Source organism: Branchiostoma belcheri, unplaced genomic scaffold (assembly GCF_001625305.1).
Source record: "Branchiostoma belcheri isolate BF01 breed outbred unplaced genomic scaffold, Haploidv18h27 scaffold9, whole genome shotgun sequence".
Classification (NCBI taxonomy): domain Eukaryota; kingdom Metazoa; phylum Chordata; class Leptocardii; order Amphioxiformes; family Branchiostomatidae; genus Branchiostoma; species Branchiostoma belcheri.
In genome coordinates, this window is record NW_017804575.1 from 33,983 (window position 1) to 60,764 (window position 26,782).

The 26,782-nt window shown below is 41.9% G+C and overlaps 2 protein-coding genes across 2 annotated transcripts; one reads left to right on the plus strand and one right to left on the minus strand.

Annotated features, from left to right (window-relative positions):
* The first annotated feature begins 780 nt into the window (after positions 1-780).
* Positions 781-26,632, plus strand: LOC109487799 (neuronal acetylcholine receptor subunit alpha-10-like). Its single transcript, XM_019791874.1, has 7 exons — positions 781-873; positions 1,482-1,526; positions 2,518-2,627; positions 13,194-13,371; positions 21,991-22,149; positions 22,628-22,823; positions 25,989-26,632. Exons 1-7 carry the CDS (start codon positions 811-813, stop codon positions 26,603-26,605), a joined length of 1,368 nt encoding a protein of 455 aa, XP_019647433.1. The 5' UTR covers positions 781-810; the 3' UTR covers positions 26,606-26,632.
* Positions 6,874-8,827, minus strand: LOC109487795 (tripartite motif-containing protein 3-like). The gene has a single exon (XM_019791863.1). The coding sequence runs from the start codon at positions 8,820-8,822 to the stop codon at positions 7,002-7,004; it is 1,821 nt and encodes a 606-aa protein (XP_019647422.1). The 5' UTR covers positions 8,823-8,827; the 3' UTR covers positions 6,874-7,001.
* Positions 26,633-26,782: the final 150 nt, after the last annotated feature.

Below are 26,782 nucleotides of genomic sequence, written 5' to 3' on the forward strand. Positions count from 1 at the left end.
GTCCCTAACCAGAGGTAATATCGAGATGAACAGCGTGAATCTTTGCCACATGGGCTAGCAGGCAGCCTATGGTCAATTAGTCAAAATGTGAAGCCTCGAAGCCTCAAAGTTAACTCTTGACAAAGAAAGGGAACCAATTAAATCGTCCAATCCGTCATGGTGCGTCCCTAATCAGAGGTAATATCGCGATTTTGTGCCACATGGGCTAACAGACAGGCGATGGTCAATTAGTCAAAATGTGAAGCCTCGTAGAATATAAAGTAAACTCTTGACATAGAAAGGGAACCAGTCAAATCGTCCAATCTGCCATGTGTATCATTAACTAGAGGTAATATCATGAACAGCGTGAATCTGTGTCACATAGGAAGCAGTGTATGGCCAGTTAATCAAAAAGTGGAGTAGGATATGAAAAAAACCTTGACATTGAAAGGAAATTAGGTCCTCTTTTCCTGAAACCACCGGCATCATCATGACAAAACATATGACATTATCGTTGTCACGAAGAATGATACAAACCACTGATTTTTCAATGGAAGTCGCTAGGGGGACAAAATCTATCCCCATTTTTGTTGCTTGTTTAGAAACATTTGAATCACTTCACAAAATCCATTCTTTAAGTATGCGTAAAGGTTCCAGTTGTTCAGTAGCGTTTATCTTTACGTATGCTTCACGGTGTGCTTAAAGATGCAGTGCAGTGATTATGTATATAAATTTCTGTTTTCCACAGCGTCTGAGGGCGCTAACGTGACGTACGCCTACAAGCTGATGCAGAACCTCCTACAGAACTACAGCGTGGCGGTCCGTCCCTCCATGAACCTGTCCAACCCCATCCAGGTCAAGTTTGGTATCGCCCTGTCACAGATCATAGACATGGTGAGAATGCATAATCAACACATAATGCTAAGTGTTTTCGAGATGTAAAAAGGTTGAACTAATCTCTAACATATATTCGTATCATGGCAACCATCAATCATGATAAAGATTATGATCTGTAATTTGCATGTTCTTGTTCACATGGACTAGGTGTGGTAGTTATACTATCATTATCATTTTCTGTAGCGTTGATAACGAACAAGGTGAGAGGCAAAGTAGTTAAGCAAATAGACCTTTTTATCACTAAAATTATCACATGCATGTTATCAGTAGGCTTATCGTTCACAAAACAGTTCGAAATAACCAGAACCAGTCTTCGGTATGAAACAAGCAACCGTTTTCCTTGTCGACCTTCGCATTTTACCTCACAGATATTAGTATGCGCTAAAATAAGGTTGATTGAACTTATTACATTTATAAAAAAAAGTGACCATTGACTTTGAAAATCCAGTTTTACTACCCTGAAATCGCATTTCCAGGTAAGTATTGTGATAATGCCATCATTACGCTATTCTCCTAAAGTCTTCCCTACAACGAGCAGTGCAGTTGAGGTGTATGTCTGTAGAGACAAGATAAGATAATGCTCCTCTTCTCTATCCTTACTTTAGGACGAGAGGAACCAGATTCTAACGGCGTACGTGTGGCTCAGAATGGTAAGTTGTGCTACTATTTTATATTCAGACCTCGTCCCTCTAAAGGCATCCAGTGCAGTTTTTAGGGCTTGAAAATCCGATTTTCTAATCCAATATTCTAGTCATTCACATACTGAGTTGAAACCACACTATCCCAATGTATTTTGCCCCTTTGCAAAAATTCCCAAAATTCTGACGGAAAATGGTTACTGGAAGGGCCCTGGGCTGATTTTTAGAGTACCACCCAGAAAATAAAGGACTCATCTTGGGGCTTGTTTCTGTAGTTTTAAATGCCCAAAATATAAAATGCTGATTTAAATGCGCTAATGTGAAGCAGTATGTGTCAATATCATAAAGATTGCCTTATTCAGAATATTTCCAGTTTTGCTGCTCTGAAATCCCATTGGGTGCCTTTTTAAAGTGCGCAATGCCATGGTTCATTCTTAGTGACAAGTCGGACTTCATGGTTCATGTGTATTGATGTGGATGGTTACATCAGAATCTACATTATTGATTTATTGACGTCACAGTTTGTTCTACGTAATCTCTGCACAGCCCAAAACCCATTCTTTACACACATCTTAAAGCATTCGTTAAGCAATCTTAAGCCGCAATCTTGAAGGTGTGATTATAGATACGATTTCGTGCAGTGCTGAAGATTAAGTAGATTTCCGTAGCCGTTAAAAGACTTAAGATATGCGGTTTTATAATAATTATTCACCAAGATTATTCACCAACTCCACGTTAGGGTCCCATGAATAGATCCTCAAAACCATCCTTCGTACTTAACTATTTTACAGTTATACATAATTATGTTACATGGTAAAATGCCATTTTAAATAGGCATCGCTATCGTCACAGCACAAAAGAAATTCTTTACACACACCTTAAAGCTGGCGTAAATATTCCGTTTCTTCTCCCGTGTACCTTTACGCGTGCTTTAATGGCATACTTAAAGGCAGGATTTCATGCAATGGCATATTGAAGATGGTCATTCTTGTTCTGATTCTAGCGTTGGAACGACTGCAGTCTGAAGTGGAACCCGGCTGAGTACGACGGTCTGGCCGAACTGAGGATCCCGTCTACTCACGTCTGGAAACCTGACATCGTGCTGTACAACAAGTACGTCATACAGTGTCGTTATATAGTCTCCACCAGGCTGGCAACACAGGAAGAAAAATGGTCAAATTTAGCAAAATAGAGAGATTTAGAAAGGTACCGTTAGCAAACAGATACATGATGTTGACCTCCACATGGAGATGGTCTAGCTCAACAAACTATGGCTCTGTTTCGTCTTACTCAAACACATTCATATGCACGGTGACCAACCTCTCAAACTATGTCCTGCAACTTGCTACATAATGGCATCCAATACCAAAGGGTGCCTGTTACAGCACCAGTTACCATCACCATGGTGACCGTCTTGTTCGGGTCATTGACCTTTTCGTTTGGAGAAGAGGAAGAAGAAACAGAGCAAAAACGACGGTTTTTGACGATACATAACAATTTGCCACGGTTGTAGACTTGACTCAGTCTAGGGTAATGTTACCCTTACCATGAGTCACTCCCCTAGCCAATTAGTGACCTATTTTTGCCAAATTCTACTGTCGATAACCTCTTATCTAGACCTGGTGGAGACTAATCAATATTCTACGTAGAGTGTTTTGGAAAGGCTATTGTATGTCCCTGTGTTGTCTCAGTCCATGGTGTACCAACTAGCACATAAGAACATCAATAACATTTTGTCCTATTGATTCTATTCACCTCAAAGAAATCTCTGTGTTATTACTATGCTCTGCATTGTGATTAAATTCTACAGCATGTCTGTATTACCCATAACATTCATTCCCTTCCGAATCATGAGAAGTATAAAGCGGTTACATTTTATCGTTTTTGCTAACATTGGAAACTAACTATGATAAAGTTCCCTATAGAATACGCCTTTTTATCATTTCCTTTATCCTCTCATGCGTAGACTGTCTATAAAATGCAAGAAAATAGCATTCCACAAAATCCCTATGAACATGGTCATGGAATGAAACGGAAATACTTTGGGACTCTCTCATGGGTAGTTGTGAAAGGTCAACCGAATACCACAGGCTTACAAACGACATGCTTTTGGGCTCGTTCAGAAATAACTTGCCTTTGTGCGCACTCAGTATGTACTGAATATGGTGAATCGAAGTCAGATATCTTTGACCATTTCTGGTGCGCCTCCTTGTTACTTGTCAAGTGTAGGCCAACTGCACACACGATTCACTGACTTCAACTACTTAGATACCTTCCTTTGAACATGAATTCCCGCATATCAAACGTTATATCTCAGTCAAGTCGTATCGTGACCAACAGTTGTTACCTATGGTTGTGGATCAATGCATAATCAAAATGGTGAATCGAATTCAGGTTGCGTTTCCTTTATTACTTTTCTATTTTAGGCCGACAGTACACACGATTCACTGACTTCAACTACACTAGTTAGATACCTTCCTTTGGCACAAATTCAGGCATATCCAACGAGTTACCTGTGGTTAGTCCGTAGGTAATGAAAATGCTGAATCGAAGTCACGTATCTTTGACCTTTTCCGGTGCGTTTCCTTCTGACTTGTCAAGTTTAGGCCAACATCACACACGCTTCACTGACTTAAAGTTTTCTTGTCAGATTCAGACGTTCCATCTTACCTGTAGGCAAATGAGAATGGTGAATCGAAGCCACGTATATCTTTGACCTTTCTTTTCTCGTTACTCGCCAAATTTAGGACAGCAGCACATCCTTCACTGATTTCAACTACACTAATGAAGGGTACGCTTCTGAGTTACCTGTGGGCAAGATGTAATGAATATGGTGAATCAAAGCCATGTATCTTTGACCTTCTTTGGTAAGCTTCCGTATTACTTGGCTATTTGGGCAAACAGTACACACGACTCACTAACTTCAACTACACTAGTTAGATACCTTCCTTTGACAAGAATTCAGCCATCTCGAACGTTCTACTTCAATTTGATAATCAAGGATTTTACCTTGAGCAACTTCTGACTTTCCTGTGGTCAATATGTAGCGAACATGATAACGTGAAGTCATGTATCTCTAATTTTTCCGGTGCGTTTCCATATTACTTGTCAATATTATATTACACCAACTGCACACAAGTTTCATACCTGTCAGATACCTTCCTTTGACACGAATTCAGCCATCTCGAACTTTCTACTTCAATCTGATAATCAAGGATCTTACGGTGAACAACTTCTGACTTCCCTGTGGTCAATATGTAGTGAACATGGTCAAGTAAAGTCACGTATCTCTAACCTTTTCCGGTGCGTTTCCATATTACTTGTCAAGATTATATTAGACCAACTGCACACTAGTTTTATACCTGTTAGATAACGTCCTTTGACACGAGTTACCTTATTACTTGTCAAGTTTACACCAACTCCACTGAATAGTGAATCAAAGTCATGTATCTTTGACCTTCTTCGGTGAGCTTCCTAATTAGTACTTGTCTATTTAGGCCAACAGTACACACGACTCACTGACTCCAACTACACTAGTTAGATACCTTCCTTTGACAAGAATTCAGCCATCTCGAACGTTCTACCTCAATCTGAAAACTTAGGATTTTACCGTGAACAACTTCTGACTTCCCTGTGGTCAATATGTAGCGAACATGGTCAAGTGAAGTCGCGTATCTCTAACCTTTTCCGGTGCGTTTCCATATTACTTGTCAAGATTATATTAGACCAACTGCACACACGTTCCATACCTGTTAGATACCTTCCTTTGACACGAATTCAGCCATCTCGAACGTTCTACCTCCATCTGATAATCAAGGATTTTACCGTGAGCAACTTCTGACTTCCCTGTGGTCAATATGTAGTGAACATGATAACGTGAAGTCTTGTATCTGTAATCTTTTTCGGTGCGTTTCCATATTACCTGTCAAGATTATATTAGACCAACTGCACACAAGTTCCTGTTAGATAACTTCCTTTGGCAATAGTTACATTATTACTTGTCAAGTTTACGCCAACTCCACTGATCTCAACTACACTTGTCAGATACCTTTCTTTAGCACGAATGCAGGCATCCAACACTTGAGTTAGCTGTGGTCAGTCAATATGTAATGAATATGGTGAATCGAAGTCACTCATCTTTGCGTTTCCATGTTACTTGTCAAGCTTAGGCCCACAGCACACACGCTTCACTGACTTAAATTTCTCTTGTCAGATTCTTTCCTTTGGCACAAATTCGGATATCAAACGTACATCTCATTCAAGGGTATGAGCTGTACCGTGACCAACGTTTGAGTTACCTGTAATAGGTCAATATGTAATGAATATGGTGAATCCAAGTCACGTATCTTTGACCTTGACTTGTCAAATTTAGGCCAACTGTACTGACTTTAACTGCACTTGTCAGGTAACTTCCTTTGGCACGAATTCAGTCATCTCGAACTTTATATCTCAATCAGGCCCGTACCGTCACCAACTTCTGACAACATAATAAAGGGAAGTCAGGAATCTTTGACCTTCTCCGGTGCATTTCTTTATTACTTTACAACTGCACACACGTTTCATACCTATCTTCTTTTGGCAATAATTCCGGCATATCAGACGGTCTATCTCAATCATGAATATGAGCCGTACTGTGACCAGCTTAGCTGAGTTACCTATAGTCAATAAATGTAAAGCGACGTCACCAACTTCTGTCTCACACAGTAAAGCGAATTCATGCACATTTTGCCTTCTCCGATGCGTTTCCTTAGAACTTGTCAAGTTTAAGCCAGCTACACATACGTTTCATAATTGTTAGCTTCGCCAAGAAGGTTATGTTTTCAGAGGAGTTTGTGTATGTGTGTGTGTGTTTGTGTGCGTGTGTGTGTGTGTTTGTGTGTCCGTCTGTGGACACGATAACTTGAGAAGGCTTAAATGGGTTGTCTTGATACTTGGTAGATGGGTAGGTCTTGATGAGTCATGTGTGTGTGTGTGTGTGTGTGTGTGTGTGTGTGTGTGTGTGTGTGTGTGTGTGTGTGTGTAGATGGGTGTGTGTGTGTATGTGTGTGTGTGTGTGTGGGGGGGGTGTCTGTCTGTCTGTGTGTAATATGATTGTGCAATATACCTGGCTGTGTGTGGGAGAGACGATGTTACAAAGGTCTATATTGTGACGGCACGACCACTACACCAGAAGAAATCAAGGGTCACGTCGACAAACTGTGTGTCAACACATAGAAACAAGCTTAAGCGCAGCCGCTAAAAGGTCACAAATATTATCATAGGAGCAGAGGTCTGTCTATTGTTCTGATATGCAGCACTATGTACATAATAACTTTGCAACACTTGCTCACACCTTGTTATAGTGTTACAGGCAGAAATTCTCATTTTGGAATGAAGCCTTACTATGAAACAAACAGTGCCAGAGAAAGGGTTTAAAATGAAACGAACATTCTAGGTGGCAAGATATTCGAGCGCATCAGAGGGTTTTATCACTGAGATGCTTTGTCATTAAATATGTTTGAAGATAGTGACTGTATGTTCCTTAGTATCAGTCACCATCAGCTGTCCATGTGGTGCCATGGCAACAGCCCAAGGACTTTTCATATCAGTAGTGATGTGCCTGAGAAATCTTCCTGTCTTGTCGAACATCTCCACACGACAATTCCAGCTGTCTACCACGATGATGTTCCCTGTCCTGTCTGTACAGATGCCAAGGGGACCGTTCATCTGACCTTCACCACTTCCCTTACCTCCAAACTGGAACAGAAACCGTCCGTCCTCGTTGTACATATAGACACAGTGATTGTCATAGTCTGTCACAAGAATGTTCCCTTCCTCGTCCATAGTGATGTACAATGGGTATTCCATCCCCTGCGGCTGACCCACAGTTTTCACAAGCGTCCCATCTGGCCTGAACACCAAAACTTCACCATGTCGGCGCCAGTCTCCTGTAGTTTGTGTGATGAGGATGTGGTTCCTCCTGGTGTCCACGGCAACTCCTCTGTTCCACCCTGTCTGTAGCTCAATCTGCCTCAGCACGCTGCCCTGTTTGTTGTACTGCACAGCAAACTCGCGATCGTCCCGGCCTATCCCCACCGCCCTTCGCAAAACACTCCCCACCACACTCATCACCACCCTACCCACCGCCCACAGGTTCCCCTCCCCGTCCATGGCCACATCATCTGGATACATCTTCTCTCCACTAGACACGACTGTTGGGAACTGGCGGATAAATGTTCCCTGCAGGGTGAAGACTTGGATTCTCAAATTTTCAAGATCTGCTACAAAGATCTCCCCCTCGCCCTCTGTAAGTCCAAGGGGCCAGTTGAACTGACCTGGTTCTGAACCACATCGACCGAATTGGGTTTGGTTACAAATGGTTTTGGTTGTAGCAGACGGTGCAGCCCCCGGGACTGTCACATCTCCTAGTGTACACACGAGTTCCACTCTTACCTTAGGCTGGAAGACAGCAGGGTGGGTTTGAAGTGGATTTGGCAAAGTCTTGTGTCTGAACCTCCCTACGACCTCGGCTAGTTTGGGTTCATGACTGAGAAACTGCCCACCTTCTCCATCCATGTCCTGCTCCGCACCATCACAGACGGAAGACAGTTCGGCGACATCAGCCCAAACCACATCTTTTTGTCCCTGCACGGCTCCCTTGTTTTGCCTGTGGTTCGTCTCAACTTCAGACAACAGCTTGTCTTTTTCCTCGGTCAGCTTCTGAATGATTTGATCACAGGCTTGTCTGTAGGCCTCGTCGATTTTGTTGTCCGCCTGTTCTTTCTGATCGTCCAGCCTTCTCTCCTCCTCTCTCAGACCTCTGATGAAGCTACAGTAGGTCTCCAAGATGCCCCTCCCCTCATTGATCAAGGCCTGGACCGGACCTCTATGTTGTTGGATTGCTTTTCTGAGGCTCATTGTAGAATGTTCACCATGGCTTTCATCAAGACACTCATGACAAACTGGAACTTTACACTGTTTACAGTAGAGCCTGACTTCTTCAGTGGGGTGAAAACTGCATCTGTTTCTTGACTGTGGTTGCTCGCGTGTGTCCACTGACAGTGTAGCTTGTTGTTGGAACCTCTCGCTCATGTTGGCCACAATGCGATTGTCGGGCAAACCAGCGACCCCTTGACGTGGCAGCCTGACTTGTTGGCGACAGTTTGGGCACTGGAAGGTCCCTCCCCTCCCTGCATGGTCCTGTAGACAGTCCTGACAGAAGGTGTCCTGACAGGGCAGCACCTTGGGCCTGGTGAACAGATCCAGGCAGATGCTGCAGGACAGTTCTTCGCGGATTTGTGTCCTCAAACTTAACGGTGCAGCCGCCATGATTGTATTTGTTTCCTGCCCTGCTCATGTGGCAGCCCCACCCCAAAGCAAAGTCCAAGTGGCGACATGTTTGACCCCTGATTGTCCAATATACCTGGCTGTACGTGGGCGATACGATGTTACAATGGTCTAAACCTCTGCTTGGAGAATAGACTGACCTACGCGGCTACGCCTGTATTGACTCTTCATGGTTCCAAGGGGACCTGAGAAAGTGGAATAGATTTGGTCTTGTGGACTTTTTTATTTGTGGATAAATGTTATTGCAGAATGTGAAATAAAAGTGTCTATTCCAACATTTTTACTAGCATGAGAATAGATACGGCGTTTCAGCGCATACATCAGATGGTCCTTCATAAAACAGTTATGATATTGCGCGCCGTTTTTATCCTCTAACGTTGTTCACCACAACCTTGATGAAGCAAATGGTACAAAACGTTAAACGACGAACGATGCTCAGAGACATTTAGGGTGAATGGAGACAGGTATTTCTTTTTACACAACCGGTAAATTGTCACCTTGCTGACGTTTAAGTTCTACCAACCTGATGAAATTATTTTCGAAAGATTTAGGGTGAATTAATCTCCAAGCAGATCCTACGGTGGCAAGACAGTATCCTCTGACCAATGGATACTGTCCTGCCACCGTAGGATCTGCTTGAAGATTAGAAGGGTGAATGATCGCTCACGTAAGTCCCTTGGTGAATTCTGTAATCACCGCGGCCACAGCAGAACATACTCCAATCACAGCCTATTCTTTCCGGGCTTAAGTCTGCCCTTTTCCGCTACCCGACCCTGATCTGACGTGAAGCGGAACGGGAAGATGTACCAGTGCGGAAGCCGCTAGCCGTTTATCTACATTGATGCGTGCGTGGCTCTGACGCACCAGGAAGGACCAACAGACCTTTGATTTGGACTCTAAGCTTCAGGCTTTTCACCTGTGTCTAATCGCCGTTCCGGCAGAGTGGCTGATAAAATAGGAGAGGCAAATGGCTAAAGGCATCCGGTCCGATTCCACCTCGGCAAAACTGGAACATTCTGAATATTGCCTATAGCTACTAGACGTGGGCATTTGGCTTTACATTGAGCAACACCGTTGAAGAAATAAGGCAATCTGTGTGATATTGACTCATAATTGCCCCACAGTAGCACATTTGCATCGGTATTTCATACTTTGGTCACTGTAGTTCCCAAGATGAATGAAATATTTTCTGGGTGGTGCCCTACACCCAGAAACGTCAACCGAGGATCTTACCAGTAACCGTTTTCCGTCACTATTTTCGGCATTTTTGCTCCATGGATGTCAGTATACGTTAGGATAATGTTGTTTCAACATAGTATGTAGATATGTGACTAGAATATTGACTTTGAAAAATCTGTTTTTTAAGCCCTGAAAAAAACTGCATTGCGCACCTTTAAAGAATAGCTATAGGCTCTGAGGCGTGTAAAAACAGGACTAGTGATGTCCACGTTATCACCTGCATTGCGGAAGGTCGTACCCCGGAAATCCATCTCTTCAGTAGAAACCAAAGACTGGAGGGCCAAATTAACGAGTGACGGAGGACTCTGACGCATGTAGCGGCACAGACTAACCTTTAGTTGGCCATACACGTCGTAATCTTAGAAAAAATCCTGTTAATCTCATTTCCGGTGGAAAACCAACGACGTGGAGTACAATTTATCACGTTGACAAAAGCTGTAGATAAAGCACGATTGTTTGTCGTGGGCCAAAATTGGCAAAGATCCTAGTTCTAACTTTGCCTCGTGCATGCAAAATTTAGGTACTCTACTGGTAGGCAATCCAAAGAATATCCAAGCAGAAGTCCCGGCAAGAAACAAAGTAGTAGCGGTACCGAGTACTAGTAGTAGGAGGAGGAATGGAAGTAGCACATGTAGTTGTGGTAGCCGTGGTAGTGGTAGTAGTAGTGGTAGTAGTAGTAGCAGTAGTAATAACAGCAGCAGTAGTAGTAGTAGTAGTAGTAGTAGTAGTAGTAAGTGTAGTAGTAGTAGTAGTAGTAGTAGCAGTAGTAGTAGTAGTAGTAGTAGTAGTAGTAGTAGTAGTAGTAGTAGTAGTAGTAGTAGTAGTAGCAGCAGCAGCAGCAGCAGCAGCAGCAGTAGTAGTAGTAGTAGCAGTGGTGGTTTATTGATCAAAACATTGCAGCACAAGGCTGAAATGAGATTTTTTATATTCTAAAAACTTCTAACACATTAAAAAGTACTTCTGTATGCCGAATTAAATTCTAAAACATCTCACATTTTAAAATTGCTTACGTCTATTCTACCCGATTCGTTATAGGTTGGTTCAGTACCCAGACATACAAGGGTAAATAATCCGATGTATGAGCTTTGACCATAATACCCGATAGGCATTCTGACTCATCATAGTTTTTCTTTACAAAGTTGAACAGTAATGTGTCAGAAACGTTTTTGCGTGGAACTTACTTCATTCGACATGTAACTCAGCCACCTTATAACCCACGGTCTCCCACACATCTAAATACCTTCTTCACACAACGGAAACGTCCGGAAATGATTCAGATATTCTCATACTTTCCTGTTTTTCTGTTTTTTTGCCACAAAAGAGGACAGAACCTCAGGCAGCCCCGAGGAGCGCCTCGTAAAATGTGAGTAACGCGACGATTTAACTCTTCAAACCCGCCAACTTACGAGTCTTACCGAGTACTCCATCAAACTTACCCATTTGTCAAATGCTTGCCAATAATTTTTCCCGCCCTAGTTTCATTTCGGACCGATCCCGTCCTTGACACAGACAAGCACGTTGGTAAATTTCCATCACGCCCTCCTGCTGTCCTACATATTTCGCCACACTAGTACTGCCGGTAAATCAGCTACAGGCTACTGTTGCCTTCACTTTTTTTGTGGGTGGGGTGGTCGTATATTAGATCGCGTTTCATCTATGACATGTAACTGCGTTTTCCAGAAGAAAATATTTGTTTTAGAGTACTATACTATTAGCTTGGGTGCCTAGTACTCTCTAATCAGAGGTTGTTGGGGGGGGGGGAATTGTGACCCTCTTACTAGTATTATATGCCTGTTTTTTTGCCGCCTTACAAATAGTATAACACTGAGGCTACTATGCCATCATTTTAAGCTATGAACTTTCTTTAAATCAGTTTACTGCTAGAAATTCTTTCTATGGAAATAAACAATACAAGCTATATAGATTTTCAACCCAACAACTGATCGCGTGCAAAACAACCGACTGTACGTAGTTGTGGGTCATCAACACCATATAAGTCAGTAAGCCTGTGGTATTGACTTGATCTCTAACTCCCGTTATATAACCAGGTTAAAGCTTACAGGGCTGACAGGGGGCAATTAAACCGTGCTAAACGCGCTGCCTCTTTGGATTATTGTCTTCTGGTGTCAAACTATGCGTTCGAAAACCAATCTTGGGTTGGAAAATGCACCCGTGTGAAATAAGCCTGGCTTGCATAGGATGGTAAACAGAGTTACACCGGTACATTCTGAGATTTTCACAGTTCCAACTGATTAGTTTTCATTCACTATCATAAAAGTTCATCTGTTTTGGTAGTTATACGTTTAGAATTAAAGCTTTTGTTCCAAAACAAAAAATAGTTCTCATCTAGAGATATCGACCAGTCACTCTGGTGACAGTCTGGTCTTCCTCCAGTGCTGATGTCACACTTCAGAAAAGCCAGGTGGGTCAGTCTATTGAAGAAGTAGGCGAGAACCATTCTTTGTGTTAGAACAAAACTTAAATTCTAAACATGATACGTTTTCATGTTTCATGTTGACAATTTGTGAGCCCCTTCTATTAATTCAATGTATCTAAGATCTTTTATCTGTTATCTGCCCTTTTCGTTGAATAAATCTTACGTTCAATGAATAAAGAGCTTTATTGTACATTTTTGACCCACGTTAACAAAAATACACACATATATTATAAGCAACAGATACATATAATAGTTGGTCATGTACATTCGGCTTTCTTTCGAGATTTCTTCTACATCACGTGTTAATAAAATGCCAAAAAAATGTTTAAAGTTAAAACTTTAGATTCAACACAAAACGTTCTCTCACCTAGACCTAGTTTTCGACCAGTCATTCTGGTCTTCCTCAGTAGACTGACCCAGTGAGGCTTGTCACGTGGCTTCTTTGAAGTGTGGCGTCAACGCTGGGTCAAAGGTATCTGGTAGACGATGTCGGCCCCCGTCGCGGTTAAGTGAAGGATGCTGGGCCCTGATGTAAATAGCCTCCTTCAGAGTGACTGGTCAAAATCTCTAGGTTAGAGAACTTTTTGTGTTGGATCTAAAGTTTTAACTCTAAACATGTATTAAACTACCAACACAGATGAACTTTCATGATCTGATGATATAATGTTGTTCTTCAGTGCGGATGACCAGTTCACCAGCCGAATGGAGACGAACGTGGTGCTGAGCCACACCGGGGACATCTACTGGGACTCCCCGGCCATCACTAAGAGCTCCTGCGAGGTCGACGTCTCGTACTTCCCGTTTGACTACCAGAACTGCCGCGTCACCTTCGGCTCGTGGACATACACCATGTACGTACGACGTCATTTCATCTTATTTCTTTCATTAATGTATTAACCTTCACAGAAGGAAAACGTATTGTCTTGCTAGCCTCTGCTAGGCTTCAGGAAACGGCTGGAAAGAGTAGAAATTGGTCAAATAGAGAGATAACCAGTCGTTTCCCGAAGCCTAGTAGAGGCTATTTTCTTGCTACGTTTCTTCTTCCTCTCCAAATGCATAAGGTCGATGACCTGGATCAGATGCCTGTCACCATAGGAACTGGTACTGTAGCAGACAACTATGGTGTTGGGTTAAATTATGTAGCAAGTTGCAGAACAGAGTTGGAGGGATCTGTCACTAGCTATATATATATATATATATATATATATATGTGTGTGTGTGTGTGTGTGTGAATGAAACAGTTAGAAAGAAACAAAAAATAAAACACTAACAATAACAGCAGTAAGAATGATAATAATACACAACAATAAAAAATCGTAACATAATTACTGTACTATAAAATATATCTGACATGTGACAGTTTTGTATTATATTGTCATTACGAATGCACATAATCAGAGTGTAGTGCCCAGTGTCTGTTTATTCGAAGGTCTTCTAATATATCGACCGTCAGAATACATGCAATCAAACCGGCCCCGTACGACCAAACTTTGTCCAGCTAGAGAAGACGAATTCATGATGATGAAACAGTCCCCCAGTAAAGACCGCCCACACACACGTAACAACTAATGTTCACGCACGGAGCCCTTCTCACAAATACGACTCCAAATACCTGATCATTCACGCCACCAACTTTTCCCTAGGTGATAACACAGCGTCGGTGAAAGCTCTATACGGGGATAAAAACACATCCATGGTTTTATCACAAGTGGGCAGATAATAAGATCAGGGTATTTCAACTGACGTTAAAGCATTGCGACCCACGTCTCACTGGTGACTGTGACGAATTGAAAGAAAAACAAGGTGTGAGCGTAGATAAGCGGGATTACAGTGTCTGTTAAAAGTATCATCCTTTCAGGCAACGTCTTGTAAGGAATGTTCGATTCTTCAAGTCTACAAGTCCGTAAAAAACAATTTTAAGATCTCGAGGTCAGAGTGACCGCATCTATTCATACATCCGATTATCAGCTGCTAAGGTTGTGCAACGTGAAACGCGCCCTTAAGCTTGTTGTAAAAGTTCTGCACGATGTATAGACTTTAAGCCTTCTTTTACGACTTGAAAGAACAACAAGGTGTGAACGCAGATAATTATTCAAGCAGAGTTACAGTGTCTGTTAAAAAGTATCTTTACCCATCATCCTTTCAGGCAACGTCTTGTAAAGAATCTTGGATTCTTCAAGTCTACAAGTCTGTAAAAAAACAATTTTTTAAAGTCTTGAGGTCAGAGTGACCGCATCTATTCATACATCCGATTATCAGCTGCTAAAGTTGTGCAACGTGAAACGCATCCTGGTTGTAAAAGTTCTGAAGAAGGTGTAGACTTTAAGTCTTATTTTGCCACGGCCGTATCAATAGGACTGGTTAGGAGCGGTAGGTAATGTGGAAAACCGGCCAAGGTTGGTTAAAGGCACCCTATGCGATTTCAGGGCAGTAAAACTGGATTTTCAAAGTCGATTGTATCCCTGGTCATTTAATGTAGTACGTTGACTCAATCCTATCCAATAGCATACTGATATGTGAGGCAAAAAGCGATATCACTGACGGAAAACGGTTTCGTATTGTAGGCTGGTTATAGCTATTTATTGCAGGTACTAAAAAGGGGACTCCTCCTAGCTTGTATTTAGTCTATTTCAAACACGTCAAGTATGAAATGATGTCAAAAATGTGCTACCAAATGGCACTAAATGTCCAATATCAGACAGATTTCCTCATCGTGAATATCTTTTTGTTTTGCCCGGAAATTACATTGGATGCCATTAAAGTTATGACGTACAACGTAGGCGACGTTCTGTCTGTTAATGCCTTTAATATAACCGACCGTAAAATCTCCAAGTGTCAATCCCTATTTACGTAATAATAGTAACCCGGTTGAACGAGAGAGTGTTACGTCTTATAATCTTATTTTTCCGACGTATGAAGACCTTTAAGCCAACTTAATTAAATCTTTCCACTGAGGCAGAGAGAGAATTGACTCTTTGTAGGTCTGGTATTTAAAGCAGAATACCGAGAAAGGTGGAAAAACTGATTGTCACATCATCAACCCACATATTATAGAAGAAGTGGGTAAATTCGTCTTCCACTGCCTCAAAAGAAGAAGTCAAACCCAGCAAAACTAGTACCATGTATGTTGTAGGATGTAGTATAATCATAGGTGTTTGTCTGTGCTTTTGTACCAGGATTTCCTGAAAAACAGGCCAGAGTGGCCTGAGTGTGATACCTGGTTGAACAAATAAAGTTGAAAGTTGAAAGTTGATAGACTTAGTCTCTCATACCATTATATTTTTTTTTTATTTCAATTTGGTACGCAATTATTTATTTCAATATGAGACACCTTAACCAGTGCAGGCATAAACAAGAAGAGTGCGCGACTCGGAACCTAGAGGTCCCGGGTTCGAGTCCTGATATGCCACCGATCTTGTGCCCTTGGGAAAGGCACTTTACACGACTTTCCTCACTTCGCTCAGGTGAAAATGAGTATTGTCCTGTCTGTATTTGTCCCCTGTGTTGGTGGCGGCATTAATATAAGTTGATAAAACTTGAGTCACCACGTCTGGTGATTACATGTTGGAATAAAAAAAGGGGGGGGGTCAAGATCTTTATGGAAAACGCATTTGCGAGTCAAAGTGAGTGAAGACAAAGGTGCAATATAGCCAAACTGCGTGAAAGAGAAAGGACTCGCCACATCTAAGCTCTGTATATTTACTATAAATCTTAAAATATTTTGCAGCGTACTCTAACTACGAAATAATTACAATATAAACTGCAAACGCACTGCAAACGCCTGGAAAGCCTTATTTTTTTCCTCCTTCGTAAGCTAAAAAAAGTTAACTCCTCACGAGTTGTTTGAAACTTCCTTCTAGATCTAGGCCCCTAGCACGTTTGATACTAACAGCAGTCCTGGAGAATTCTTGAGCGCCTCTATCTATTCTGAATTGATAAGACGGAAACTTGAACAAGTTTTTGGAACCGTACCAAAACCCTGGAGGAGCGGAAAACCAGCCTATTTCATGGGTTCCGAATGATATTAGGTTGGAGGATGGCTTGCCAATCCTCGCAGCATCAAGGGGAGACGATAATCTAAATTAGCCCGGTATGACGCACGGCCTTAGTCTACTTCGCAGACTCACTGGAGCAGCGGTGATACGCTCTTTTTTACACGGGGTAAGGCCATGTTGATTTGATTATATGGATGACATCCACGCGCGCATGAATTTTCGTCCGTTTCGAAAAAAACGTTTTTGACGTAAATCACACAAAGCACCTGCAAAATGACCAAATATATGCCGTAAATTGCAAGAAGGTTGAACAAATGACAAAGAGTATGGTATGGCAAATAATCTACTCTTCAAATTCATTTCTTTACATTTTCGTCTTTTTCGTTTTATTTTGGCATTCTACGACACTTGCATCGTTTTCCAATATTTTTTGGGGCAACTTACGGTATATATTTGTTCCTTTTGCAACTGTTTTGTACGATTTACAGTATGGTTGAAAACTTTTATTTTTGGAAAAGGCCGAAAATTCATGCGCTCGCTGATGTCATCCATATAATCAAATCAACATGGCCTATATAACTTCCCCATGTTTTATTTAGCTTCAGGGATCAAACAGTGACCGCAAAGTTGGCTGGGAGGCCAGGTGTAGGCGTAAACAGGCATGTGGAGGTCAATTTAGGTTCATCAGAAGAGAGTTCACGGTAACAACGATAGCCTGATTTCCCTGATGTTTTATTCCGTTCCTTAGGGCATCTAACGATCTAAAAGGTTAAGTAACCCAAGTGTGTGGACGTAAGGCTACAGCAAGTAAATTCTATGGATGACATCCTCCGTAGACTTCAAAATCTAATGCATTATTGCAAAAACCAAGGCTGGCCAGAAAAATCAAGATACTAGTACCTACATTTCCAAATTTTGACATCATAAACCTTGTTAAGACAAAACAATAAATCAGAGCCTTGTTTTGTGTCCTCTCTTTCACATTTATCTACCATCCACGTTCCAGCATGGCAACAGACATCTTTGTCCATTTTCGGCCCACTGTCAGAGGGCAACAATATTTCTTGTTTTCTTTCCAAAATCAGGCGAAAATAAATGCGTGCGCTGATGTCATCCTTGAAAATCACTTGCTGTAGCCTAACGGTACACCCACTTCACACGAGAGGCGGGATGAACCGGAATGCCGTCTAAATGAAAACCCTTTATAATATTCCTGGATATTTGAAGTGCATTTTAGAAATTCTCACTAGTTGTATTCCACATCTTTGTACACATTCTTGTTGCCGGTCTGAATGGCTTGAGCATGCTCAAAACTTTCGAGGTGAATTCGAAGTATGAATTGTAGAATTCATCTACTAGACTCACCGTGTCATTTACTGGCCACATATTCCAGTTCATAAGAGCAAATCACTAGAAATTAATTGTGCCGATACAGCGACAACGTTACACTTTAATTTCAGAGCGTGCTCTAAGCTAAATATCTGAATCAAACCACGTAGCGTTAACTAGTATAGAAGTGCACTAGAGCAGGAGGACCAAACTTTGCATGCATCAAATATATACATCAGGATGTTTCAAAAACGTATCATAGACAACCGAAAGCCTTCCATCTAACTCAGGATCAGTGTCAAATAGACTTGCGGCTATTTTCACGCTGTTTTGCGTTAACTCGGTGCTTCATGTCGTGCGCGCTAGCTTAGGAGATCAACATTGTCACTGATGCCTGATCTCGCTTCGACGTCTTGGATACAAAGACTGTCGCCTTCACATCCTGAAGGTGTCTGTAATCATTCCAAATATAGCTCATACACCCACGGTGTTTACAGCAATGCATATCTTCAATGGATAACGAGGCAGTCCTGGTGATTTCTGTGAAATTGGTATCCAATTATTAGCATTTATATTAGATTACGAGGTCGAGGTGACATCCACTGCTGTGACGCTGAATTGCGACAAACACGAGGTCTCAGATTCCGCAGCTCATTTCTATCTTACCCGGAAAATACCTAAAATAACTAAAGGGAAAAACATACCTCTAAAAAGTTCTCTAAACTGAAACATGTTTTATGATCAAGTGGATTTTGATGTTAATAAATGACGATGCATTTATGATCTTGTATGTAAATTTTAAAATCTACGGAGCTATGCTTGGTACATGGACAAAATTCAGGTTGACACAAAATGTATGTCTGCCGGTTGAATACTAGTAATAAAGATTCATTCATTCGTTCATTCGTTCACTCGTTCACTCGTTCGTTCATTCGTTCATTCGTTCGTTCGTTCGTTCGTTCGTTCGTTCATTCATTCATTCATTCATTCATTCATTTATTCATTCATTTCAGCTTACTCGTCGACAAACTACTACTAGATAGAATACGGAGATTACTTCTAGAAGTTTCTAGTGACATACATAACTCTTCAGCTTCACCAGAACATACTAAGAGACCTAGTCAACACTTAAGCTTATGTAAAAGCAACGGGAAAGCCGGTTAAACTTGACAAGGTCACTGACTTGTCTATGAGTATCGTTTACCTGGATGCCTACCCTTTATCAGCTATCGCTGAGCTTACTTAACCTCGAGGAATTTCATTACTTTCTTCTCAGAAACTTCATGAATACGTTGCGGTTTTTGTCTGCCTGTAAATTGTGTTTTAGGCTTTATTCGGCACCTTTTGACCTGCTGGTAAATTCCACTAGGTCAACGGATCGAGAGATGGGTTGACTGACTCCGTCACATTACAGCATGTAGCGTTTGGATGAACGTTAAGCATAGGATGGCAAATCGATTGGTTAAACCACAGATTACCTGGTGATACATAGACGCGGATACATAGAGGGGGGTTATTCAAAGACAATTCAAACTCTACTGGATAAACTAGAAAGGTAACATTTGTAGAGCAAATGCATAATGTTTACCTTCGCATATGGTCTGGTCTGTTAATTTTTACTCAAACACATTCATATGTATGGTGACTGGAGTCTAAATCCCTCCTGATATAAAATTGTAACATGATGTAAGCCAACACTAGTTACCATGGTGACAGACGTCTGGTTCAGGTCATTGACCTTATGTGTTTGGAGAAGAGGAAAGTGAGCAAAAACAATATGTTTTCCTTCGAAATGGTGATAGCTTCCGGACGAGTGAAATTCAGCGTCAATAAATGAACTGAGGGCACAAGTTGACGCTAATCAAGTGAAGGAATCGGAAAAATCATTTGAACATGACAAAAACTCGCAAGTGTCACTGTTAGTGTTAAACTAGTTAGGATAGGATAGTTCCTATGGTACGGCAATACCATAGGAACTGTTAATGCCCCTTGTATGGTGGCAGAGGTATCCAAGTATTTTTCAAAAAAATTCATTAAAAAAAGACTGGTTTATCAACGTCATCAAAAATCAGTTTTGCAGGAAAATCCTGTCCTTGGTGCTGAACGTCTTTGTTAACAACAGTAAGTTTTATTGGAATAGAAAGGATGTTCTGTCCTTGGTGCTGAACCATTAACACTCAATGTTAGTAAATCATTAGTGCCTTCATCGGTGTCCAAACAGACAGAACGTATCGGCAGAACGTTTTGCACCCCCGGATTTTTCAAGGTTTTTCGTTGGACGTTTAGTCAACCTTGCATCAGAATTCTGCAGACGATAATTTTCGGAAACATATATGGGATGCTATATTTGATACGCGAATACAACCTTAAACGAGACGTTCTGCAGAGGTGCTATGAACAATACATTACGGGTTTCGCCCAGCGGCGCAGTACGTTCTGCCGACGCGTGCTACCGATGTGTTTTACGCGGTTTAACAGCGTAGATGACACGTTATTCCCCGGGGCTCGGCGCGACCACGCGTCCTTGTATAAATCAGAGTCCACGCTTCACTGACTAAGCACGATAGTACTGCAATTATCTACAACTCATATCGCTAGGCTCGTCATTGTTTCATTTGATTGATATTTTAATAAACTGACATGACCTTCCCAAAATGCTGTATATGTCCTTTGAGTGCAGTACAATATTTTTATGATGTGCTTAGGTAAGACTAATACAACACTTAGTTTTAGGCCAGCTTATTTATAGAGGTTGTCGCCTGGGCAAGTTTTATCATTTCTTTAAATCGCAAGTTGATTCAAACCTGCTCCATTGCAAATGAGTGTCAAAATATTACACCATATGAGTGTGTTTAAAAGCTGGAAACACCACTGTCAGCCATGTTTGTTTACATTCTGGTATTTTGTGGTGGTGCCACAAAATAAATGTGTCTCATGTGAGCTGTTTTATTGCCAACCATAAATGTCAAAAATATGAGATAATAGCATAAATACGTTGGAAAGTGGAAGTAAATGTTAACCACGTGATTTTATTCCAATCAAAATATTTCAATTTTTGGTGCAAAATGTTACTCAATGTCCCTTTAAAAAACTCATGACGTGAGCCACAACTTTAAATATAAACGTTGTTTTCGGTTTCCACTTATGCTATCCTGCTGGTTTTCAAACTGTGTTGGAAACACAATGACTGTTTCTACCTAATTGCCGAATTACCACGCGCCGTACATAACGACATTATCAAAGAAAATCAACGTTGTTTTTAACAGCGGGGCGTCTATAAAAAAACATAATAAGTATGAATAATAATAAAGACAGCACAAAAGGAGAGGCATTCTTCATCATGTTTCTGAAACCCGCATGAGCCTTATGAGTTATGAAAGCTGTTAAGCTTTAACTCTATTTCCGGAAAGACTGGTGTGAATATGTTTCCCTGTGCGGTATGGCGTACTTACTACCATTTGTCATCACCAAATGCAACAATCTATACAAGAATAACATCATAATACACTTTTTGTACAGTGTTTTTACCTCCGGGGAAGGACAATGTTTTTGAAGTACTGTTTTCGGTCGTGTTAGCAGCTGTAAGTCACGGTGGGATTGGCAGATTTTTTTTAATTTTTATTCTCGGTATATGATTTGGTATTTGGGTATTTTCGATTTGTTTTCCTTTATATCTGTATTTTCAGGTATTGAAATGAAATAAATCAACAGCCCTGTGCTTTATATGATGCCGTATTGTCTATCAACAGCTGTTGTCCACCAGGCTATACCACACTACTTTCGCGATGCATTATTCTAAGTACCTAATACAAGGCCAGAAGAGAACAAGAAATAGCCATGCCTTCAAGTACCAGAGTTATCAACCAAGGATTGAGGTGTTCAAGAATTTATTCTTTCCTAGAACTATTGCAGAGTGGAACTCACTGTCACCAAGTACAGAAGGGGCATTGTCAATAGATAGCTTTAAACAAAGTCTAGAGCTAGAAGTTCAAGTCGATCGGTGTAATATAGCCGGCTGCCGCCGCGCCGCGTGCCTGCGAAGCTGGTGACACCGAAAGGCAGTTATACCGGCTATACATGCAGATACAGATACAGATTATACTTCTCAGAGGTTTGGAATCTCAGAATTCTTGTTGATGACTGCAGAAAGCAGCTGGAAGTAGTGGCTGAGTCGGAGGAGGGTGACCTGCAGGACTACATCCCTAACGTGGAGTGGGACGTGCTGGGCATGCCGGCATTCCGGAATCTTGTCTTCTACGGCTGCTGTCCGGATCCCTTTCCGGATGTAACGTACAGCCTCAAGCTGCAGGTGAGGTCACAATTCGTGTTTTATTAAGTTAAAATTTTTGTTCCAACACAAAGAATTATTCTCACATAGAGGATTTTTATCTGTTACTTTGGTGTTCTTCAATAGACTGACCCAGTGAGACTTGTCACGTGGCTTCTCTGAAGTGTGACGTCAATACTGGGTCAAAGGTATCTGGTAAACGATGTCGGCCCCCGTCGCGGTTGAGTGATTAGCCCTGACATAAATAGCCTCTGTTACCCCTCTCAGGAACTAGTGACAAGTCTCACTGTATATGATCCATGAATGTGTTTGAGTAAAAACATTCAGAGCAGCAATTTGATGAGCTAAACCGTTGTTGGCATCACCAATAAATGAAATGAAATGAAAAGGGTAAACATTATTTGCAACTTTACAAATGTTTCTTCTCTAGTTATTCACTTTTTAAATAGCTACATAATTGATAATTAAGATTTTCCTCCACATTCCTATTGACCCACAGAGGAAGTCGCTGTTCTACATCATAAACCTGATCGTCCCGTGCGTGCTGATCTCCCTCCTGGCGCCCTTCAGCTTCTACCTGCCGGCTAACTCCGGGGAGAAGGTGTCCCTGGGGGTGACCGTCCTGCTGGCGCTCACCGTGTTCCAGCTGCTGGTGGCCGAGTCCATGCCGCCGTCAGAGAACATCCCCCTTATAGGTATGTATAACCTGGATACCAGACCGGTCCCAGGGCCAATACACAGACCAGACCCCAGTTTAACTTAGGGGGTCTGTGGTAAAATTTCTATGGAGACCAGTTGACCCTAGAGCCGGGGAGCTAGGCTGCATACTGGCCCTGGCAACAGTCTGTCACCCAGGCTACAGTGTTTATACTTGCTAAATTCTCCACTGAACGAACGTTTCTCTGTCATTCTATAAGGTAAATACTGTACGTACATCCAGTACTGCATAGAATCCTTTGTTTATACGTATATTTTAATGCATCTCCAATCGCGTGAATCTTTACGCATATCTTAAATATGCTTAAAGATAGGATTTCATGCAGTGAAGCAGCGTTAGATTTTGCCGCTTGCACCAAATACTAGTATACAGTAGTTGGCCTTGGATTAAGGAGGCTTTATAGATAAGAAAATCTACTCGTCATAAATCGATGGGGGGGGGGATGCAAACTCAGTCACGTTGGGACTACAGTCTTTACCGTGCGGCAGCGACACCTAGTTGCAGTGCGAAATAGAACCAGTCAGTATGGCGGGGTGGAAGGTAACAGACGGTACATACTGACTAGACATTAGTTGTGTACAAAAAACTTTTTTTAAGAAGTGATTTCCCAATAAAACTATACACAGATCAACATGCCGTGGTTAATGTTATAAAAATTAAGATGACTTATTCCATTCATAATGGTGCATATCTAGGCAAGAACCATGTCAAAAGTTAAACAATGTGGTTAATAGTTGGAGAAGAATGGATGGCTCTTGTCCTTGGTGCTGAACTAGTAAAAGCAGACGGTACTCAATCAACGGGTCGTGCGAAATGCCCGAGAGACCACCCTGATAAGTGTATCTCCGCGGAGACGATGATGAATGACCCTTCAGTAGACTAATTGTAGTACAACAACTCCGCAATGTTCTGTCATTAATCTGTTCATGTACGGGACTACATCTCTGCCGCAGATGCACGGAAAAGGAAATTTAAACAAGCGTGATGCTGCAAATTTTCCATGTAACAGTGTTCCAAACTCTTCAAATTTTGAATTAAAAAAAAAAAACACGGAAGGCGATACCGCCTTGTATTCTGGACCACATGTATACCCTACGCTGATTTCGCTGGCTAATAAGAAACCAATTACTTTCATTACCAACATATTGTTAAAATGTCCAAAATACACCCTTACTTCCCCACTCTTCCTTACCATGAGAAAATAATTCTACTACTAAAATCAAACACCCCACATACCAAAACAACAAGTCAAACCCAGCAAAACTAGTTGTAGAATATATCATAACGTTACACGTAGTCTATTATATCATTGTATTATTTTTTCGTACAGTACATGTTTGTTTACGTTTGTATTTGCAATTCGCTCTCAGGCATATATTTATGTTAACCGAAGGGAAACATATTGTTATTGCTACGTTTCTTCTTCTTCTCCAAACCAAAAAGGTCAATGACCTGAACCAGACTGTCTGTCATGGTAACTAGTGTTGGGTTACATCATGTTGCAATTTTATAGCAGGAGGGATTTAGACTCCTGTCACCATATATATGAATGCGTTTTGAGTAAGAATTAACAGAGTAGACAATATGCGAAGGTAAACATTATACATTTGCTTTGCAACTGTTACCTTTCAAGTTTACGTTTGTACTTGCAATTAGCCCTCGGGCATGTATTTGTAATACACTTAATCTGTTATGATAAGACTAGCTCCTCGCAGTTGGCTGACTTTGCGCAGACACTAGACAGTGTAAGACAGATGACACTAGACAGTGTAAAGACAGATGACACTAGACAGTGTAAAACAGATGAGCACACCAGGCCCTGTATCACACCAGCAGTGATAACACCACGTCCCTATTACTCCGTTAATGTGTGACTGATGAGTCCACACATGCCCCGTGGTTACAACTTTTCATATTGGCATCAGCAGTTCTTTCCTGGCCATGCCGATATAACGAAGGTCAGGTTAAATCAATCATTTTATTTTTGTCGGGGGCCTGATACATTACAACTGTGCATCTAAGCCCGGTCTTAAAAGCATCAGTAAAATTCAAGTCACAACGGTGACCAATTATTTGAGTCACACATCGTCATCACACATCTGATCATGGAGTACTAGTAAGTTGAAGTACTAGTAAGTACTAGTAAGTCAATCCTGCCCCATAGCATACTGATATCAGGGGCAAAATGCAATGACGGAAAACGGTTGCATGTATCCTAGACTGGTTCTAGCTATTTATTGGTGGTACCAAAATAAATTTAAAGGCTCATACAGCTCCCTTTTGGGCTATTTAAAACCGAGTTTGAAATGACGACAAAACGTGCTTAATGCATGAATAGCAGTAAATGTCAATATCAGACAGATTTTCCTCATCCCGAATATTTTTTGTGTTGCCGCCCTGAAATTGCATTGGATACCTTTAATACAGTCTTTAGATCCCGTTTTGTGCTAGAGGAGGGGGAGTTAAAAATTCAATCCCAGCTCAGCAAGGAACTTGTCGGCATTCCTTGTGGGAATTGCCCCATGTATTGAATGAAGGATAGGGTTCGCGATCTCTCGGTGTTAGTGCGACACTTTCCATTTATCAAACCGTGAAACCCCCACGGGACCCGCTCTTCTGACACAGGGACGGCGTAGCGCCAATTAGAATAATCTATGTGATTAACAAACGGCGGCCTTTACCCTGGAGGAGTCTGGGAACAGAAATTGTAATTTACGTACATGGTGGGTAGGCGATGCTATCAGGCGTTCAAGGCTTTAAGCTTTCAGCATTACGTATACGTGACTGTAGATTCAAATGTAGTTTGTGTAAAGTAAGAAAAACATGTAAGACCATGCTGATTTCATTATATGGATGACATCATCTGGGAACGCCAAAACTGATGCGAGCGTGCGCAAAAAAAGGTTGCCAAAAAAGATTTGCTGCTGCTTTGTACGATTTACAGTACGTATTGTCGAAAACTTTTTTGGAACAAACAATTCATGAGTGCGCGGATGTCATCCATATAATCAACTTAACATCACCATAATTTTCCTGGACGTACACCGATTTTAATTCAAGCTTGTCCCAATGCAATGCAAAACGTTGCTACATACGAGGATTTTGCTTCATACTTTTCTTTCTTTTTCTGTGTCTTCTACAGGTAAATACTACATCGTGACCATGACGCTGATGTCCCTGTCCACTGCTATGACCATCTTCGTGATGAACGTCCACCACTGCGGGCCTGACCGCCGCCCGGTCCCGCGCTGGGTCCGCCGCCTCTTCCTGGACGCCATTGCGCCGATCCTGGTGGGGGAGGCCGGCGGGCGGAAGGGCAGCGTCAGCCCGAGCGGCACCAGCGACACGCCGGTCGACCCCGCCGAGGACACCGTCCACACCGTCATGGACGAGTGCGAGCTCCGCAACCAGAAGGGACACGGCATGTCGAACGGGGTGGTCGCCCCCGCCCTGGCGCGGAACCTCCCCCGTCTCAGCTTCACGGGCTTCGACACCTGCAAGGCCTCGTTCCTCACCGACGACGTCCTCCGGGCGAGAAACCTGGCGGCTGACGCTAGTACTGCACTCAACAAATCCGAACTCACTGGAATCGCTAAGAACGTAGACCGTGTAGCCACGTACATACACGAACGAGCCCAGGAACGGGAGATACAGGGAGACTGGGCTAAGGTTGCTAAAGTGATCGATCGTATTTTCATGTGGATTTTCATCTTTGTTGGTGCGATCATCAGCATTCTCATACTCACTAAAGTTATCTAGATCCCCGAGCACCTACAACATCCTACAAAGCATGTAACGCTAAGAGTGAGCCTTAGTAGCACAAGGTGCATCGGGCTCCCATGAATTTATCTACATGCACTGTAGCCTCTATCAATCTTTGGAAACTTTGGAATGAGTAGAAATTGACCAGAGAGATGCACGTAAGCCAGGGGAGTT